At 46.8% G+C, this 20807-nt stretch overlaps 1 protein-coding gene across 4 annotated transcripts in view; it reads right to left on the bottom strand.

Moving 5' to 3' along the window:
• Nucleotides 1-20807, bottom strand: part of PPP1R12C (protein phosphatase 1 regulatory subunit 12C) — a 90265-nt gene that overhangs the window by 38963 nt on the left and 30495 nt on the right. For all 4 annotated transcript variants that reach the window (XM_066607757.1, XM_066607758.1, XM_066607759.1 and 1 more), the window contains exons 3-9: nucleotides 18806-18924; nucleotides 16688-16847; nucleotides 16459-16603; nucleotides 16048-16122; nucleotides 12515-12603; nucleotides 9509-9648; nucleotides 7146-7234 (exon numbers count right to left, since the gene is read on the bottom strand). In XM_066607757.1, coding sequence (XP_066463854.1) covers nucleotides 7146-7234; nucleotides 9509-9648; nucleotides 12515-12603; nucleotides 16048-16122; nucleotides 16459-16603; nucleotides 16688-16847; nucleotides 18806-18924 — 817 coding nt within the window. The remainder of the gene's footprint in view (nucleotides 1-7145; nucleotides 7235-9508; nucleotides 9649-12514; nucleotides 12604-16047; nucleotides 16123-16458; nucleotides 16604-16687; nucleotides 16848-18805; nucleotides 18925-20807) is intronic.

Genomic DNA, 20807 nt, shown 5'->3' with positions numbered 1-20807 from the left:
ACAAAGATGCATAACTTACATCCCGGAGACCACATGTGGCCCACTAGGATATTCTGTGTAGCCCCCAGAGTCATTATGGCAATTCTGGAGAGCCAGATATAAGGTCTTGGTACTACTGTATCTTGTCTCCACTGAAAGAAAGGGGTGGATGAGTGAGCTGTGTTGAGATGCAGGTGACACCCACAGCTGCTGATTGGCTGGTTGTCCCTGCTGCCTTGCCAGCCATCATCTCCGGGTCTCCGCTTCCATCTTCTCCCCTCCGGCCTCCCACTGCTTTAACACTTCCCTGCCCTGTCCCCGCTAGCCGAGCAGCCGACCGCCCATCTACGCTGCTGTCAGTGCAGACCACCCCGCTGCTTGCAAAGTGCCCTGTCCCCGCGGCATCGGGGAGTCCACATACCAAACTGCCCAGACAAGAGCCCAGCCAATCAGCAGCTGTGGGCGTACCCTATACCTCCCACAGCTGTATCCCAGGTCTTCATCCATTTTTGTGGTGAACAGATACAACAGTACCCATGGTCTATTCTCTGAAGTGCCAAATGATAGAGAAGGGAGAAGGATGGGGGTCCTACTTTCAGGATTCCCATCCATCAGATATTTGCAGCATATACTTGCAATATGCTATAACCGTCTCAGATGGCAATATCCCTCTAGGTTTTAGTGTGGTCCTTGGGAGTGACTCAGTCTGACGATTGGGCCCTCAGACCAGAAAGGGCTGTGCAGTCGCCCCGCATTGGAGTCTATGCAGCACAGACGTTTCATTGTAATCAAAGAAAATTGCATTTCTGTGGTAGACTATGGTGACTAAGCCCTTATAAATTCATCTGTGTTGCATGGCACACACTAGCACTGTACAAGGATGATGGGATTACTACAGAAAATCTCCAGGCAAATTATTGGAAGGATCCGATTATTACTAATCCATTTTAAAGATGCAGCTTTAGAAAATGTTCACAACTAAAGTTTAAAGGGGTATTCCCATCTTATCCACAGAATATGTCAACTTTCCCCAATGGGTGTGGGTCCCGCACCCACCTCCTATTCTGTACCACTAGCTACCCCAAGTGTGCTGCCTAAGTGTGGTTAGGACAACACAAATGGCTGATCCTCCTGCACCAAGGCATTGCCATAACTCCCATAGAAGTCAATGGAAGCTTTGCGTTTAATCCAGCACCACTAGCCATGCTGTTTCCAGAGCTCAGAAGCTGCAGAAACAGCGTAGCTTGCTGTGTTACACTGTTCGAGTAACTCCCATTAACTTCTATGGGAGTTAAGGAAACCTCGTAGCTCAGCCTTACTGACAGCAATGAATCTGCCAAACTAATGAAGGGAGCACCCACCTAGTCCCTCAGACTAGTGACCAACAACTGCTGTGTATACATGTGGCATCAACCGCTCCCCTCAGCAATACAGTGCAGTCCTTTAGTCAGTCCATTTGTGGTTTCCGCTCCCGTATGGACGGATTCCATTGAAGTCAACGGAAGCCATCCAATCCTCGGCCCGTCCGTAACTGACATTGCAGACAGGCCACGGATTCTGTAGGAAGAGCAAGAGACTTCCTACCAGCAGTTCTGCGCACATCCGCAGTGCAGAAGAATGAAGATCCTCACAGGCAGGCAGGGTCGCCGGCACAGGTGGATTCTGTGCGGGATTCCCCATGCGGAATCACTGCGTACCCGTGGACATGAGGCCTAAAAGTCGATCTGTGAATCTCCTGTGTGTCAGAGAGGTCCCCTCAGCTCTCCTGACATGTCCGTTTTAGTCAATACAGGCCTTTTTCATTGAATAATTTAGGAACATCTTTTCTTAAAACTCTGCGTTGTGTTACTCCATTATTACTCCTGGAGATATATAAATAAAATGACAACTTGGTGTTTCCGCTACCTTTGTCTATGAGGCAAATCCCTAGAAACTCTGTCCAAACAGTGATGAGTGTCAGACCGTGTAGAGACACCCTGCTAACAAATGTGTACGGCAATGTCCACTTGGTAATTCATTCAGACGTTTCCAGGAGGAATAACTGAGGGAAGGCACACAAGGTTTTAAGAAAAGATGCTGCAGAATTTGGGCCTCACCAAGTAATACTTCAAGAGAGCTTGTAGGTCCTGTTTATTTGCAGAAGATAAAACTATTTGCCAGGGTCACTGGAAAATGTTAACAGAATTGTAGAATATGTCGGTATTTTTTAAATTCTTCTATAAAACTGAGTAACATAGGAAAGAAATGGAGAGAAAAAGATACAATACACTAAACACAAAAACCAAAATGAACACGCACAAGCATACACTACAAACAAGACAAATGTTGCTCACCGCAGCCTTTTGGCCTCTCTGGGGCACCAGAATGATGCCGGTTTTGCGCAAGCTCTGACGCCACATGGAGGGACCTATTGGTCCAGCAAGGGGCAAAATGGGAGTGACAAAGGTGAGAAGGGGCTGGCGGGATGGAAGGAGGACACACAAGCAGGCGCACAAAGACAATCACGCAGTAAGTGGGAGCAAGTAGGGAAGACGGGGAAATGGAAAGGAAAATTAATAGAGAGAAATTAAAAAATCAGCAGAAATGTAAGAAAAAAAAAGACCAGTCATCTCAGATGAAAGGGACAGAGTGACAGGAGGAGGAAGATGAAAAGTGGTTAGAGACAGAAAGGGAAAAGTCAAAGACAGAAGAGAGATCGGTCCAGAACTTGCAAATTTATCTTGCGACGGCTTTTCATACAACATAAGCATAATGTGACAGAAAACAGCCATTATACTAGAGCTTCCACCCAACGCCAGGAAGCTCTCGCCAAGTCTTCCATACAAAGCCTGAAAAAAAATTACTTTAAAGTGTAGCTCAGAGTCAAAACACAAATATTGTCAAAGCTCAGAATGTAAAAAGTTCCCCAAATACATATTAACCTAATTCTCAAGTGTACATCAGGAGTTTTCTGAATAAATCCCATTACTGCAAGCTCACAACCCAACTAGGCAGTGTTCAACCCCTTCAGTGGCAGGTTTATTATTACCATGTCAGCGCAGCAAGCCCCAGAGATTTTATTGAGGTAATTGGCAAACGTATACAGTGGCACAATAACTGTGTCCTGGCCAGCATTTCAGCACTAGAGCTGTCCACGGCAATCTTCCGGGGTTTAACTGCATGGTCAGTGCAGCAAGCCCTGGAGATTTTCTGGGTGTGCCACTAAAGGGGTTAATAGAACGATTACTGAGCAGGCATAGTGAAGTTTGAATTACCACATACAATGTACAGAGTCTGTGGATTCCCTGCTCTTGCAGTACATCAGACTGCTCCGTCCTGTAAATAGCATGTGAACCACTACAAGTATCTTAATGAAAAGGAACTCTTAAAAAAGGTTGTCCACTTGTAAGCCATTCATGACCTATTCTCTGGGCTGCAGTGCTCGTGCACCGAGCCAATTTCTGCAGGAAGCAGGCAGCTCTGTTCCAAATGCAGTGGCCAGGCTTGGTATTGCAGGCTAAGATCCCATTCACTTCTGCTGTTTCCAGTTTTAAAGTGTTCCTTTAACCCCTTAGTGACGGAGCTTTTTTGCTTTTTTCCCCATTTTTGTTTTTTCCTACTCCCTTTTAAAAAATCGTAGCTCCTTTATTTATCCATCGACGTCGCTGTATGTGGGCTTGTTTTTTGTGGGACGAGTTGTATTTTTCAATGGCACTATTTATTGTACCATATAATTTACTGAAAAAAACTTTTAAAAAATTCTTAGCGGAGAGAAATGGAAAAAAAACGACGACATTCCACCATCTTTTGGTGCGTCCTGTTTCTATGGCGCACAAACTGCAACAAAAACGACCTGATATTTTTATTCTATGGGTCAGTATGATTACTATGATACCAAACTTAGTTTTTTTTTTTGCTGTAGTACTTGTATTTTTTTTTAAAGATATTTAATTTTTTTTTCAATTATTTTCTGCGCTCATTTTGTGCGCGCGATAACTTTTATTTTTCTGTCGACGTAGTTGAGCAAGGGCTCATTTTTTGCGGGATGTCCTGTAGTTTCCGATAGTATCAATTTTGATCGCTTTTTATTGCATTTTTTCTGGAAGACAGGGTAACTAAAAAAGTGTATTTCTGGCATTCTTTATTTTTTCGGACGACGTTCACCGTGCAGGAAAAATAATGCACTGCTTTGATAGTTCGGACTTTTACAGACACGGCGATACAAAATACATATTTTTATTTTATGATTTAGATTTTTTAATAATTGATATGGCAAAAGGGGGGTGATTTAAACTTTTATAACTTTTTTATTTTTTACACAATTTAAAAAACTTTATTGATCTTTTTTCTTATTTTCAAGTCCCCCTGGGGGACTTTAACATACGATGCTTTGATCGCTCCTGCAGTATGACGTAATGCTACAGCATTACGTCATACTGCTTTTTTACAGGCAGTCTATCAAGCCACCCTGTGTGGATGGCTTGATAGGCAGTCTGCTAAGGCAGCCCTGGGGCCATTCATTAAGCCCCCTGCTGCCATGACACTTGCACGGCTCCCCCGATCTCACCGCGGGGGGGCCGTGCGGGACCCCCAAACAGCGTTCGGGGGATTTAAATGCTGCTGTCAGAATTGACGGCGGCATTTAAAGGGTTAATAGCCGCGATCGTCCGAACGGCCGAGCGCGGCTGTTGCCCGCGGGTGTCAGCTGTAACAGCTGACGCCCGCGCTGTATGGAGGGAGATAGCGGCGCTACCTCCCTCCATACACGTCCTGCAACAGCAGGACGTAGTTTTACGATAGCGCCGTCACTAAGGGGTTAAAATATGAGAGACTGGCACTTCAAGACAAGGAAATCCACTAGACAAGGTAGTAAAAGGATATGGTTACATACATCAAACTTCAAAACCTGTTCCAAATCTAGATGGGGGTTGTTTCTGCAGCAGGTGGAAGGATTACTACAAACCCCATTCAGATGTAATGGGATAGTTCTAGAAATTTCTACCGTAAGAATTTGCCAAGTTTCAAGTCTAAAACTTTCAGAGAAGACATTATGTGCACTTCGAAGCTACACTTTAAAGAGGAAAAGCTCTGGCACAGCACAAGGTGTTGCTACACGGAAACATGCATGTGGCCAATGAAATAATGGAGGAAGGAAGCAATATACCAAATTGACAATGTTGTTGAGCTAGAAGGCAGGCTGCCAAATATCCAAAATGAGAGTGGACAGAGTTATGCTATATCATCAAAAGTCGGATACCAATATGTACATGAGCTCCAAATATCCCCTATAGGCATGTCCTATGCATCATACAACGCTAGCTGCTCCCATTCATAAGTGTAAAACAAGTGTGATGAAAGAAATGTATGAGGTTTCCCACACTCCGGATAACTTGGGATGACGGGCCCTTTAAGTCACAGCAGCTATAACAAGCCCAAACTAAAACTTGTGTTCAGGTGCTACTGCCACATTAGGGGCTCCTATTGCTGCAGCTATGCAACCTTCATGGTATAGGTGCCAATAAGGTAGAAGAGTCCATAGAATTACCTTTTGTTACAGGTAATCAACAGGAGCACCAAATCAGGTATTCTCACCAGTTACATGTATTGTTTGAGCCCTTTACAGCTGCTCCAACCACTTAAAGGGTCTGTCATCCCAAGTTACTCAGAGTAAGGAGACGATTATACATTTGGGAAGTCAGATAAAAGTTGGCTGCTGGATGTGTATATGAAGTGGAGATCTGGGGAGATCTTTCTCACACTCAACTCTGGCCGCAAGTTGTGTTGCTGCTAATTTTCCTACAAGGGCTCCACAAAGGGAGGAGTAATGCCCCAATTTTTTGGGTTGTTGGGTCACAGCTCACAACCGGGTGGAGTGAGAAAAATCTCACTGAAGACCTCCATTATATTAGTGAGTGCATTACATTTCACAGATACGTCCAGCAGTGAACAGTTTTATCTGCACGGAATACCCCATTTTTAAAAGGGCACATCATCGGGACAACAGCCCTTTAAAGATTTACTATACATTTAATACTTCTGGCCTGTGACATCAAGCCACTGATCACTCCGCTTAGAAAGAAAGGCTGAAGAGTTGTGGCGACCTCCAGACAAGACGTGTACTACAATAAGATCACACGACATCATCACCAGATCATCACCAATATTATGCCGTGCAGCTCTACTAGACAATACCATTCCCTTACTGCAGATCTCCATGGATTAACCCCTTTCTGCCCTGTGCTCTATATAAACGGCGCTAGTGTGTGATCGTTAATGCGAAGTGCTGTAAATGTACGGTGCTGGGATGGTGGACATGCGCCATCAGCAACAGGCGTCAGCTGTAATATAAGGCTGATGCCCTGCTGCAACAGGAGAGACTGGAGCTAGCTCCAATCACAGATATTTAACCCCTTAGTTGCTGCAGTTAATAGCGACTGCAGGAGCTAGGCAGTTAAAGGGATGGTGGCACCGCGCTGATGGGTTTCCATGGCACAGCTCAAAGTCAGCTTGTAACACAGAGAATATAGTTAAAACAAAAAAGTCAAGAGAAAAAAGGGTGTGGCTGTGTGGCAACTGGGTGTGGCCCAAATGCAAATGTTCTTTATCGAAATTTTGTCCCAAAAACAATCATTAAACTAAGCCAAATAGGCGGTATAACATTAGACGCTCTTAAAGATGCGCCAGATCCATCATTGTGATAACTGACGTGTTTTAAGAAGGCTTGTACTGTATTAAGGCAGCTTTACACGCAACCATCATTGCTCAAAATGCGTCTAAACAGCCAAAGTGAGCGATAATCATTACATGTGAAAGTGAAACTTTCACTTTTCGGTCACAATCGTTTAAGCGGTCTTTTCTGTCAGCTTAAACAACGTTGTTAGCACTCGCTGACTTCTCCTGCGGTGTGACAGCTCCCCGCACAGCAATTCACTTAGGAAGCGCTTAGCGGGGAGTGAGAAGCCTCACCCGCCGGCAGAACTTTTAGTGTGAAAGCACTGCACGAGCGCCAACAACTGTGTAAAAGGGCCTTTTAACAGCATCTGTAAATCTGCCCACATTACATTGCACTGAAGCAAACTAAAGTTGCATATTGATAATGATCTGGTGTGAGGGGCTAGTAAAGATACATAGGAAAACCATGATACTACTAATCAGAAGAGGTCTAAAGATCCATAAAACAGACTTACCTTCTGGTCTGGTGAAGTTGGGCTCAAAGTGCTGTTCTGGGGCTCTGGCAATAATCCATTTTCATTGACCTCCACGATTGTTTTAGGTTCTGTGGAAACAAGTAAAGGTCATATTTAGAACATGTGGGGCTTTAAATGATCTAGCATAAAGTGCATAGCAAATAACGAGGAGAGAAGAGCTTTGATGGAGTCCATACTCTACGCGACCATGGGCTTTACCATGAATGGACATGGTTTTCAGCCGAATAGCTCATCAACAAGTCACAGTGTGGAAAGCACCCTTGCGGCTGCATAATGTGTGCAGTTAGGTCTGGCAGCATAAGGTAGTGCCTGTTATATTGATTACAAGGATATGTCCTTATATGTATCTGTGCAGTAGTTTGGGAGAAACTTGTATTATATTAGTAACTAGCAGACACAGAACTAGTCCTGTATATTCATGAGCTGCAGACAAGCCACACCCACCCAGCCCTCCAGCCAATGGTTGACAGCTTTTTCTATGCACAGTAATAAGGAAACAGTCAATCACTGTCTGGAGGGTGAGTGTAGCTGGCCTGCAGCTCATGAATATCCAGGATTACTTTAAAGGGGTTGTCCCGCGGCAGCAAGTGGGTCTATACACTTCTGTATGGCCATATTAATGCACTTTGTAATGTACATTGTGCATTAATTATGAGCCATACAGAAGTTATAAAAAGTTTTATACTTACCTGCTCCGTTGCTGGCGTCCTCGTCTCCATGGTGCCGACTAATTTTCGGCCTCTGATGGCCAAATTAGCCGCGCTTGCTCAGTCCGGGTCTTCTGCTTTCTTCTATGGAGCCTCTCGTGCAGGATGCCGGCTCCGTGTAGCTCCGCCCCGTCACGTGCCGATTCCAGCCAATCAGGAGGCTGGAATCGGCAATGGACCGCACAGAAGAGCTGCGGTCCACGGAGGAAGAGGATCCCGGCGGCCATCTTCACCGGTAAGTATAGAAGTCACCGGAGCGCGGGGATTAAGGTAAGCGCTCCGGTAAGCTTTCTTTAGGTCCCTGCATCGGGGTTGTCTCGCGCCGAACGGGGGGGGGGGGGGGGGGGGGTTGAAAAAAAAAAACCCCGTTTCGGCGCGGGACAACCCCTTTAAGTAGTCCTCTATCCATGTGCTGCTACTGACAAAAGCAAAGTTTCTCCAAAACTACTGCACGGATCCACACAACAGACATATTACTCACTGTAATCAGTGTGACCGCCACTATGCTATGCTGTCATCAGAAAGGGGTGCAAGAAGATAGTGACAGTCTCTTTAATAAAGCCTAGCCAGAGGTTGCTAGTTGACTGTGTGAAGTGAATGCGGTTGAGCTGCATTACTGATCACAGATGCATACCTGGATGAAGCAATGACACAGATAGCAGCTGTTTAAAATACTTCTGTTAGGGTGGCTTCGTGGTAGTTTTTCATGCTTTTTTTGAGCCAAAGCCAAAAGTGGATTCAGAAAGATATGGGAACTATGATGACAGACTTCTAATTCTCCTTCCTGCAGGATCCACTTCTGGCTTTGGTCCAAAATAACAATCAAAAACCTGTGTGTGAAACCATGCTTGTTGTTTCTGCCTGTGATCCAGTAGATGCCGGCAAGATATAGGGAATCCACCTAAATGCTCTATTATTAAGTCACTTTACCTTTTAAAGCAAGCTATTCCTTTCCCACAAGTACATTGCAGTTTATGTAGTTCCACAATGTAGAGGTTCACCACATATAAACTTAAGATTTCAACACTTTAGGTCTCCTTCTCTAGATGGAACTACTCCATTTCAGCCAGTAGATGGCAACATTGAGTAACATGAAAATCAACATTACATTCTACATCACTAAGAAATTCACATTTATGGCTGTTCTATGATAGGATTCGCTCTTTCCAACCACTCAAATGTACAATGTACAGCTAAGTAAAAAGGATTGATCCATGTATCTTAAGTAAGACAGTCAAAGCCTTCAGTAAATCTGTCCATCACTGTTAAAAGGAAGCCACAAAAGCCTTTGCTATTACGGCTATGCTTTTTCTAGGTATGACAGCCCCGTGCCCTACTAATGGTGGACTGGATCAGTAGTGCAATGCAGCAGCCTATTTAAATCCCTGCGATGCTCGCTCATCAACAGCTTCCAGTTGTCCGCTATATCTAGTCTGGGAGAACTGGAATGTAAAAGGGTGACAAGCTGTGCGGTAGCACCTCATGTTACTATCCAAAGCCCTTCCAGTGTGCAGCCAGTATACCCAGCAAGCCTTCGCTAACCCGGCATCTCAACCCCAGCAGACACTGAAGGGGAGATTTGCCTTGAAGTAAATACAAACTTCACATTAACTTTGCCTATATGTTTTCTCTTACCATTTACGGAGTCATTGTCTTCTTCAGAGCTAGAAGGACTTTCTTCATCACCGACAGTTATCATTCCTAAGGTCTTCCTCTCTTTTGATTGGTCTTGTACAGATATCTTATCTTTGCTGCTCATTCGACACACCGAGCTCCTAAAAAAATCAGCAAGAACAAAGCCGGCATCAGCAGCGTTGTCAAGAGCTTGCAAGATGCAACCATTCACCATGTATTTAGTTTATGCAAGTGACCCCTGGTGTTTAAAGCGCAATACCCCTGCAGAGAACCGCACCGACTGTAGGCGGGCCGCGGCGCGCGCACGGACTGTAGGCGGGCCGCGGCGCGCGCACGGACTGTAGGCGGGCCGCGGCGCGCGCACGGACTGTAGGCGGGCCGCGGCGCGCGCACCGACTGTAGGCGGGCCGCGGCGCGCGCACCGACTGTAGGCGGGCCGCGGCGCGCGCACCGACTGTAGGCGGGCCGCGGCGCGCGCACCGACTGTAGGCGGGCCGCGGCGCGCGCACCGACTGTAGGCGGGCCGCGGCGCGCGCACCGACTGTAGGCGGGCCGCGGCGCGCGCACCGACTGTAGGCGGGCCGCGGCGCGCGCACCGACTGTAGGCGGGCCGCGGCGCGCGCACCGACTGTAGGCGGGCCGCGGCGCGCGCACCGACTGTAGGCGGGCCGCGGCGCGCGCACCGACTGTAGGCGGGCCGCGGCGCGCGCACCGACTGTAGGCGGGCCGCGGCGCGCGCACCGACTGTAGGCGGGCCGCGGCGCGCGCACCGACTGTAGGCGGGCCGCGGCGCGCGCACCGACTGTAGGCGGGCCGCGGCGCGCGCACCGACTGTAGGCGGGCCGCGGCGCGCGCACCGACTGTAGGCGGGCCGCGGCGCGCGCACCGACTGTAGGCGGGCCGCGGCGCGCGCACCGACTGTAGGCGGGCCGCGGCGCGCGCACCGACTGTAGGCGGGCCGCGGCGCGCGCACCGACTGTAGGCGGGCCGCGGCGCGCGCACCGACTGTAGGCGGGCCGCGGCGCGCGCACCGACTGTAGGCGGGCCGCGGCGCGCGCACCGACTGTAGGCGGGCCGCGGCGCGCGCACCGACTGTAGGCGGGCCGCGGCGCGCGCACCGACTGTAGGCGGGCCGCGGCGCGCGCACCGACTGTAGGCGGGCCGCGGCGCGCGCACCGACTGTAGGCGGGCCGCGGCGCGCGCACCGACTGTAGGCGGGCCGCGGCGCGCGCACCGACTGTAGGCGGGCCGCGGCGCGCGCACCGACTGTAGGCGGGCCGCGGCGCGCGCACCGACTGTAGGCGGGCCGCGGCGCGCGCACCGACTGTAGGCGGGCCGCGGCGCGCGCACCGACTGTAGGCGGGCCGCGGCGCGCGCACCGACTGTAGGCGGGCCGCGGCGCGCGCACCGACTGTAGGCGGGCCGCGGCGCGCGCACCGACTGTAGGCGGGCCACACCGCCGCGGCGCGCGCACCGACTGTAGGCGGGCCACACCGCCGCGGCGCGCGCACCGACTGTAGGCGGGCCACACCGCCGCGGCGCGCGCACCGACTGTAGGCGGGCCACACCGCCGCGGCGCGCGCACCGACTGTAGGCGGGCCACACCGCCGCGGCGCGCGCACCGACTGTAGGCGGGCCACACCGCCGCGGCGCGCGCACCGACTGTAGCAGCCGAGAAGTGTACCGACTGTAGCGGCCAACGCAGCCGAGAAGTGTACCGACTGTAGAGGCCACACAAATCTTGGACTAGCCGCTCTCTATTATCGAGTCAGCAGAAACAAAGTGGGAAGACTCGACACTGATGAAAATGACTAAAATAAAGGTGTGAAGATCACAGTTGTGTCATATATATAACACGTTCACAGAGAACGAAAAGCTGTACCTAACCTTGAAGGGGTGGGATCACCAGGAAATGTTATATGTATGCAGCATTGTATATAAAGCCATTTCAATGGTAGAATTGCTATAAGTGATATATTACAGGTTACATTCATGCTACGTTTGCAAGATTAGCTTGCCATATGCACTGGCAAAACATCTGCCATACATGGCAAAGGTATCCATAGGACAACATTCACCGGACAGAGGTCTAAAGAATCTTCTTTTGGCCTCTATTGGATTGGTATAGGCCTTTTTTCCTACTTTATATGGTGAAACCAAAAATACCCCCTTGAAGCATGCACGAGATTCAGCTGTGTCTTAGCAACAAACTTCAACTTTCCCAGTACTTTTTCTTTTTTTTTTTAGGAGACATGTATGAAATATAAGCAGATCAAATTTAATGTATAGGTAGCAATGCTGCTAAATGGTGTGTCTCCTTCACATAGTTGGCTGCCTTGCTGAATTCAACAGAGCACTGTTCCTGGCTCTGTTGGCTCACTGCACTCTGGGAGGGGGGGAGGAGATTGTACATTGCAGATTGGAGTGTGGAAAGGAGGGAAAGCATCCAAGTTATCAGGTAAGGTAGATCACAAGCTGTAGATCGGGAAAAAAGGTACGCACAAGGCAGCCTGCAGGAGGAAGATGAATACCATAGGCTGTGTACAAATGTAGAGAGAAAACAGAGCACCAACGGAAAGCTGTGCTTTGAGGAAGGAGGAACGTCAGCACCAGTGTTTGCCTGCACAAGGCTGATGCTTCATGAGCTGTAGAAGGAGATATCAGTTCAGGACTGAAGCTGTGATACACAAGAGCTAGAGAAGGCAGCAGTATCCTGGACACCTATATCTCACATCCAGCAAGTATTAATGGGAGCCAAAACATCCACATGAGAAAAGCTGAAACGGGGAGAAAGCTGCAAACTGCATATCATGGGGTCTGAAAATGAAGGAAGGAAGGAAAACTGAAACTTAGTGGTTAACCTTAATTTAAAATTACACTACCATACGTTTTTAGGGGAAACCACTTATTTTTCATTCTCTTTACGTTGTGAACTCTTTGGCCTAAACCGGCCCATACACACATTACAGCTGTAAACATGCATACCTGCAGCTATACATAACTCACCTTCTGTGTTTAGTTGTATTTACAGTCTGTTGGTCCATGCCCGTATCAATAACAGCTCTTTTAAGATTTGCCTCTTTTTCACTCCGTAACTACAAGGACAACAAAATGTATTATTATTGAGATGCGTCCACGGCTAATTTTTCTTAAAACGGGGTTTACACAAAACTTAAAATTGCCTCACAATCACACTATTCTTCCTGGTTGCTGTTGACCAGGACATATGACTGCTGCAGCCAATCACAGAGCACAGCAGTGACTTTCTACAGCCAGTGATTGGCTGCAGCAGTCAAATGTCCTGGTCAGCAGCAACCAGGAAGAATAGTGTGGTTGTGAGGCAATTTTAAAGTCATAGGAGAAGCCTTTTATTTATTTAGGAGGCAAGCTGGGGACGCTCACAAGAAAAGAGATCCTGATTAGAGATGAGCAAGCATACTCGCTAAGGGCAATTGCTCGATCGAGCATTGCCCTTAGCGAGTACCTGCCCGCTTGGGAGCAAAGATTCGGCTGCCGGCGGAGAGCTGCGGGGGAGAGCAGGGAGGAACAGCGGGGAGATCTCTCTCTCCCTCTCTTCCCCCCGCTCCCCCCTGCACAATGCCGCAACTCACCTGTCACCTGGGTCGGCAGCCGAACCTTTTCTTCCGAGTGGGGAGATACTCGCTAAGGACAAAACTCGATCGAGCAATTATCCTTAGCGAGTATACTCGCTCATCTCTAATCCTGAAGACTTGCCACCAGTCTTATTAACCATAAGAGTGCTGTCTAATCTGATAGAATGTGGATGCTATTAAATGAGGGCGCCTGAGAGAAGCTGAACATGGGATCTGGCTGCTAGGAGCCTTTACAATAAACTCTTACTGACAAGTAGAAGAGCTAAATAATTGTTTAGAGGTCCTCGAGGCTTTGGACAGCTTTGCTGACTGCTTTTTTTAAAATCTGTATTTTTCCATACAAGTTTTTGCAACAGAGAATTATTAAAAATATTTAAACCATTTATTTTCTATGTCTGCAGTGTGTTCCAATACACTACAATGCTGGAGGACTAAGGTTCTTGCAGAGTTCCTCAGTCAGGAAGACTGCTGACCTCTGACACCAAGGATTAGCAACGTTGGAAGGGGGGCCTGTGTAAAATACGAGAAGGAATTGGGGGGGAGGGAGGGGGTGTGGGAAGATTTCCAGGCTATGTATCACTATGGGAGCTGCAGAGCACAATGCCACAAGCTGTGACAGTGTGCTCTGCCTGCACAGTCCCACACAGAGCAGTGCAAGGGCTTTGAAAAACCAGCAGAAGATATTGCCGACATGTCGGCAATGTCCTGCTTTGTTTACAAGTTGCCATAGAGACCATCGGCTTGTCAGAAGCAAGCCGATGGTCTCTGCGGCAGGGAGAGCTGGTTGTTAGCTGTCAGAGGACAGCTAGGTACCTGCTCTTACAGCAGAGATCAGAGAAAACCTCTGATCTCTGCTGTGTTAACCCTTTACATGCTGCAGTCTATGTGACTGCAGCATGTAAAGGGCTGTCACTGCAGCATGTAAAGGGCTGTCACCATCGGACCCCTGGAATGTGATCAGGGGTCCTGATGGGTCCCTGTGGAAGTCCCCTAAAGGGACAACAACAAAAAAAAAATGTAAAAAAAATAAAAAAAAAAAAAAGTCAAAAATTTATTTAAAAAAACAAACAAAAAAAAAAAAAAAACTGGTCTCCCTTAACTTTGTAAAAAATCAAAAATACAATCACACATGTGGTATCCGTGTGCGTCGTAATGACCCAGAGAAGGAAGTTAATACATTATTTAACCCCTTAATGACATGGCCCCTTTTTTTCTTTTTTTCCTCCCCCCTGTTTAAAAAATCACAACTTGTCCCGCAAAAAACAAGCCCTTATATGGCCATGTCAATGGAAAAATGAAAAAGTTATGGCTCTTGAGACGCAACTGCAAAACTAGTTGAAATTCAATGATTAGACCATTTTAAAAAACCTGCCCTGGTGGGCACGACAGGGTGGTAGGAAACTGCCACTCAAGGGGTTAAAAGGGGACTTGATGTCTTTCTAGAGGGGAAGGATATTACAGGATATAAATCTTAGGTTAACCGTTAATCTGGGTATACAGGCAGGTAGGAACTATTAGGGGTTGATCCAGGGGTTAGTCTGATTGCCATTAGGGAGTCGGGGAGGAATTTTTCCCCAAAAGGGTTAATTGGCTCCTGCTCTTGGGGTTTTTTGCCTTCCTCTGGATCAACAACACAGGAGGATAGACAGGCTGGACTAGATGGACATTGTCTTCATTCGCCTTACATACTATGTTACTATGCGTAACAAACTAGTTACCAGACTCTTTCAGAATTAGTAATAGAGATTCCACCCATTTCTCTCTATCTGCTATAAACTTTACATTACACATCTAAAGGCCCTTTTACACGGGACGATTATTGTTCTGATTGTTCAGGCTCCTGATGGGTTTTGAACGATAATCTGCCCCATGTAAAAGCGTGCAGAAATTGAACGAGAGTCGTCCAGATTTAATCAGCTTAAAATCTGAAAGACACATTGTTCGTTGTAAACAGCAGCTGGTCAGTACTGCTCGGCCGCTGCTTACAGTGAATGGAGAGGGGCGGGGAAAGAGAACGCTCCTCCAGCCGCCCTGCCTCCCTTTTGGCCGTGCAGTGGGCGATTCAACGATACTTTCACTTATGTAACAGCACGGGAGCGAGGATACACGGAGATGAGTGTTGGGTATTACGTGTATTACTAGTTACGTGTAAAAGGGCCTCAACTACCCTCCCTTTTTTACTTTGAGTCTCATCAGTTTACCCAACTAATTCCACAAGAACCTTAAATGTCCAGAATTGCAGTGTATTGGAGTACATTGCAAACATAAAGTAAAAAGGTCAACACTTTTAAACATCAATTACAAGAACGATATTTTGTAAAGTTACGTGAACTTTAAGGGGGGAGGGGGGGAGAAGATCGCTGGCAAATGTGTCAATCCCTTTAAAATGCAAGCGCTGATATATTGAAGTATCATAAACTGGCAATTAACATCAATAGCAATTCAGTGAATATAGAGAGCCAGGAAGTGTGGTTCAATAGCAATGATGGACCTAAAGGATAGAGGGAGGTCCCTTAGGCAACATCTCTCAGCTCTTCATGCCCCAGTAGCGCCAACTACACAGACTAGAGTGCAATTAAAAGCTATACTACATGAGTCTGTATTAATAAAAGCTATGAGTGTACCTGTGGGAAAAGTGCCTGTGGATCCCCACCGATTGCCAGAAGGCACCAGACTTGTCACGGTTTTGATTGACAAGTTCAGGTATGGCCCGGCAGTCAGCAGATGGCTGCAAACAGTGGTTGAGATCTGCAAAGTGTACGGGCATTCTAACAAAAGTAGCAATTGAGACCGGGTGTAACTTTGCACTATGATGTTTAGAAGAGGGTATAGAAGTGGTGCATATAGATGAGGAAGAGCACTCACTTTTTGCTCTACTGGCCAACACGGTACTAAACGTTTTGCATTATACCAAGTATTACTTACATCTTCCTGCTTCTTCTGGAGCTCTTCTAAAAGACTAATAATCTCCTCATCTGCAACGTCACAAGGCCTCTGACCCTGAAAGCAGAATGTCCTGTGAGAAGGATGCCCGGCACACAAACACCAAAGTATGAGACAGACCCACCAGCTCAACCGCATCAGTCCGTGGGTGAAGTGGTGGGCATTTTTTTTTACCATCACCTGACATGCTGATGCAATGCTAAATAATAGCCTACAGATTAACAAAAGACCCATCGTTACTGAAAACAGCAATTAACATATCACAGATAGAGGCAGGATATCTGAGGCTTTCTGGACTTTGCTATGGATCTTTATGGACCATTCAGCATCATGAGTAATCGGAAGGGGGAGGGAGAGGCCAAAAGCCAAAGAGCGGAACAATCAAGGTCTTACCACATTATTGAGGGCATTCATATCACAGAAGTTTTCCACCAGAAGTCGACAGGCCTCCTGCACTCCCCAGTGGGCGGCCGCATGCAGGGGTGTCCAGCCATCTTTATCCCGAACATTTGTATCAAAATTGGCTTGAAGCAGAAGCCTGGACAGAGTGCAGACAGAGGGACCTCAGTATCCAGCTCCAGATACACTATGTAACCAACCATCTCCCATATAAGCGGATTACCTCATGACCTCTATGTAGCCTTTAGCTGCTGCCACATGCAGGGAGGTGGCCCCGGTCTTCGGGTGCCGGATGTCTTCTATCTTCCCCGCATTCAGCCACTGTCGGGCATCCTGCAGCAGCACCTCCTCCTCCTCCCTCTTCGCTGCCTCGATGTCTATGCCTGTAACAGGAATAGAAGTCATAATGCATAAGACACCTGGCATCTATAAACTACAAATTCACTGACGACCTGTATCCTGCCAATCTATGGAAGAAGTCCTTCCCTGGCCGTCTCACCTATAGATCCAGTGTTTGAGGAGTTGGGAGCTAGTAGCATCGTTGGCTGTAGAGGTTCCAGTGCTAAACACATTACAGTCTTATATACTCCTCCTATTTATCCAACATCAGCAGCCATACAGATGTACACCCATTCCTTTAATCATCCCTGCAGCACATGTCCCTGGAGACTATATACACCTCCGTATACTAACTGAAGATTACTGGTTCTTAATATAGCTCTTCATTAATATACGGAGAAGTACAAACGCTTTCAGGTATAGCAGGATCACTGCGAGCTTCCTTCCACTAAGAGCCACAATGTATCTGTAGGTTACATCAAGGTTCACTTACTTGGTTTATATGTGAAGTTCGATTACAGGAACAGATCACCCGATACAAATTTATGGGTCCAAAACCAAACAAAGCATGCAACATATAAAGTGCCGACAGAAATTGTATAAGCCATGCTTTTAGGGATCCCTTTAATAGTGCTACAATTCTGTAATAGGGGAGGGCTAGAGGAAGTGCTGCCCAAGTACTGGAGGACTGGCGATACATTAGAGAAAGGAGTTTACAGAGTTGGGCCATGTGATGGATGCCACAGGAGACAGACAGGGCCTGCGCCATGACGTGACTGCTACTGCAATGAAGCTTCAGAAGGCAGATACGAATACTAAGTTAATTCAAAACTGCCTCTTCTTGACAGATCCAGAGTCTCACAATTCTCGTTAGCCTGAGCGAACGTCATCGCGAGCTCATTTACACTCGGATGGCCTGTTCGTCTGCCTGATTCTGGTTGAGAATCATGCAATTTTCGTTCACTTATAGTTCAGCGTTTTGCATTCCAAAAAGTGAACGAAACGGCGCTGTTTTTTCTACCGTCTGAACCCGAACGACGGGAAGCTTCCGATTCACATTCGGTCGTTGGCTCATGTTTAAAACTGAACAATTATGGTTCCCTTTCATGTGTTTGAACAATTTTGAGAACGACAATCACTCCATCTAAAACGCACCCTTAGAGCTGTCACACGGGCGCATTGTCACCGCGTATTTCCTGTAACACGCAGTGAACAGAGGCAATGAAAGTCTGTAGGCCTTGTATCGATACACAGGAGAAATAGACACAGAATGCTCCATTCAATGGGTTACGTATGAAATGCTGTCCCCACGTAGGCATTGCGAAGAGGCAGCATCCCAGCTCCGAACAGAGAAGGGAATTTGAAAAAAATAAATAAATAAAATTTTACACAGAGCATGTTCGTGACGCCAGAATCCCAGGCATGCGCAGTGCCAATCACAGTCTGCAGTAGTCTCTGCCAGCAGAGCGAAAGGTCTGCGATGTGTATAAAGCTCTGGTATACTTGCAGTGTTGTGTGCACTTGCTCTTGGGGGTTAATTAAGTTGCATTCAAAGCAAAAGGTTTTAAACTGTTAAAAACCTCTTTAATGTATTCACCTGTATCAAAAAAACCCAAAAACCATTATCGAAAAAGGCACATTTTAGGGTTAAATGATCATTGAAGAACAATGCAAAATCAGATGAGATCTTTCACCTTCATGGAGGAGTCAACAGACCCCATTTTACCCTTGGCTGAAGGGTAGTCCCATCAGTACAATGCATGCCCTCACCCCCAACTAGACCTGAATAGTACCAGAGCCGCACAACATGTGCATCAGAAGTTATTCTTCTCAGCCTCTAAGCCTTACTTGACCTCTTTGGAATAAATGATTCAAAGGCGGTTTTCATTGTGGAAATGTTTTGCTGTGTAGTCATGGGTCATTTTCCAGCATGAAGTAGTTTTCCTGTTGTGGATTAATTGCTGCTGTTTGGAGGCAGATTAGAGGATGCCAGCACTCTCACCTCTCTTGGTGATCTCAGCCCGCAGCAGAGTCTCCATGCAGTCATCTTCAGCAATGTCCAGAGGAACATCCCCGTCACTGTTCACAGCAGCGATGTTTGCCGAATGCTTCAGGAGGTACCTAGGAAGAGGCCAAGACAGGTCAGACAGGAGCCTTCAGAACAACCCACGGGCTAAAGGCCCAGAAGGAGAGATTACACAAAGGTCATTTAGCAAAAAAGTGAATGTTAAAGGTCTGCTCAAGTCCTGGACTCAAAGGGGTTGTCAGAGTTCTGAAAGGATAGCCTAAGGGGTCCCCCATGGTGTAAAATAGAATTGATCCTCACTGCTCCACAATGCCGTCTCGTTGTGTTTACAGCCTATAACACCCTGTAAACCTGCCCTGCAGCCAATGACAGCGCTCATAGCCCCTTTAATGTGTACCTATATTTCAGATCTCCCACATTAGGAGATACAACTATATACTGAGCAGTTCAGATGTTGATACCATTCTGCAGCTGGAGAGCATCATCCAACAGGACCCACATACACCGAGCAATAACCGGATGCCTTAGCCACTGGATGGCATTGTATGCACTTGCATCTCTTCATATAGGGGGTACACCTTAAATTCTGATGGCCTATCCTTAGTGAACGGGACTAGGTGGTAGTGTGCTCATCACTGGGCCGACCAGATAGAGACCATTAATATTTAGGTCCCATAAACCCACTTTAACTTTTTCAGTGTTAAAAGGGAAGCTGTCAATTGCGATAAGCTGGCTGGATGCAGTGATGGGCACACCGATATCACAGTGATGGGCACACCGATATCACAAGTCTGTCACTTATACCAGTCAGTTTAGGGGGTCTGCAAATATTACTATTGAACCTTTGCAGGACTGGACTGGAGAGGAGTCCAATGAAGCTCATACATATTCATATATGCACACTCCCCCGCGCTCCACCAACCCGATGTGGACTGGCACGTCCCTCTGTGTTACAGTAGGTACAGATGACCTCCAATCAGCATCTGGAGGGAGGAGTTGCTCAGGGAAGCTCACGTATGGCCACATATGAATATGTACGAGCTTCGCAGGACTTCAGACCAGCAAAGTGCCAAAAGCAAGGTTTTCAAAACCACTAAACATAAAATCGGTACAGTCAGTCTGGAAAGTCTTCAGACCCTATCAGTTTTTTGAACCCCTTAAGGACATGCCCCTTCATCATTTTAGTTTTTCTTTCCCCCCACCCCCTTTAAAAAAATAAAAAAAAAAAAAAAAAAAAATAACTCCTTAAGTTATCCATTGATCTAGCTACAGCTTGTTTTTTGAGGGCTTGGTTTTTTGCGGGACGAGTTGTATTTTTCAATTGTACTATTCAATGTACCATATAATGTACTGAAAAACTTAAATTATAAGTGGAGTAAAATGAAAGGAAAAAAAACCAAAAACCAAAAACAGACATTTCACCATCTTTTGTTGCGTCGTTTCTACGGCGCACAAACTTTAACACAAATGACATGATATCTTTAGTCTATGGGTCAGTATGATTACGATGCCAAACTTAGTTTTTTATTTTGCTGAACTGCATTTTAAAAATAAAAACCAAAAACTTCTGACACCATCTTCTTAACTTATTTTTCCACCGACATAGTTGCATTGGTACCATTTTGGAATACATATGATGTTTTGATTGCTTTTTATTGCATTTTTTCTGGGAGACAGTGTGACCAAAAAGTGCTTTTCTGGCATTCTTTTTCGGACTTTTACAGACACGGCAATACCAAAAGGGGGTGATTCAAATTTTCCCTTTTTTTTTTTTTTTTCTTTTTTTTTTTTTTTTTACAATTAGTAAAACTTCATTGAGCTTATTTTGTTCTTTCTTTTTCAGCCCTCATAAGGGACCACAACTAGTGATGCTTTGATCGCTCCTGCAGTATGATGTAATGCCATAGCATTATATCATACTGCTATTGGGCAGGCAGTCTATAACGCCACCCCACAAGGATAGCTGGATAGGCAGTCT

Source organism: Eleutherodactylus coqui, chromosome 6 (genome assembly GCF_035609145.1).
Source record: "Eleutherodactylus coqui strain aEleCoq1 chromosome 6, aEleCoq1.hap1, whole genome shotgun sequence".
NCBI lineage: Eukaryota > Metazoa > Chordata > Amphibia > Anura > Eleutherodactylidae > Eleutherodactylus > Eleutherodactylus coqui.
The sequence above is the reverse complement of the archived record's forward strand: the minus strand, read 5'-3'. Positions and strand labels throughout refer to the sequence as shown.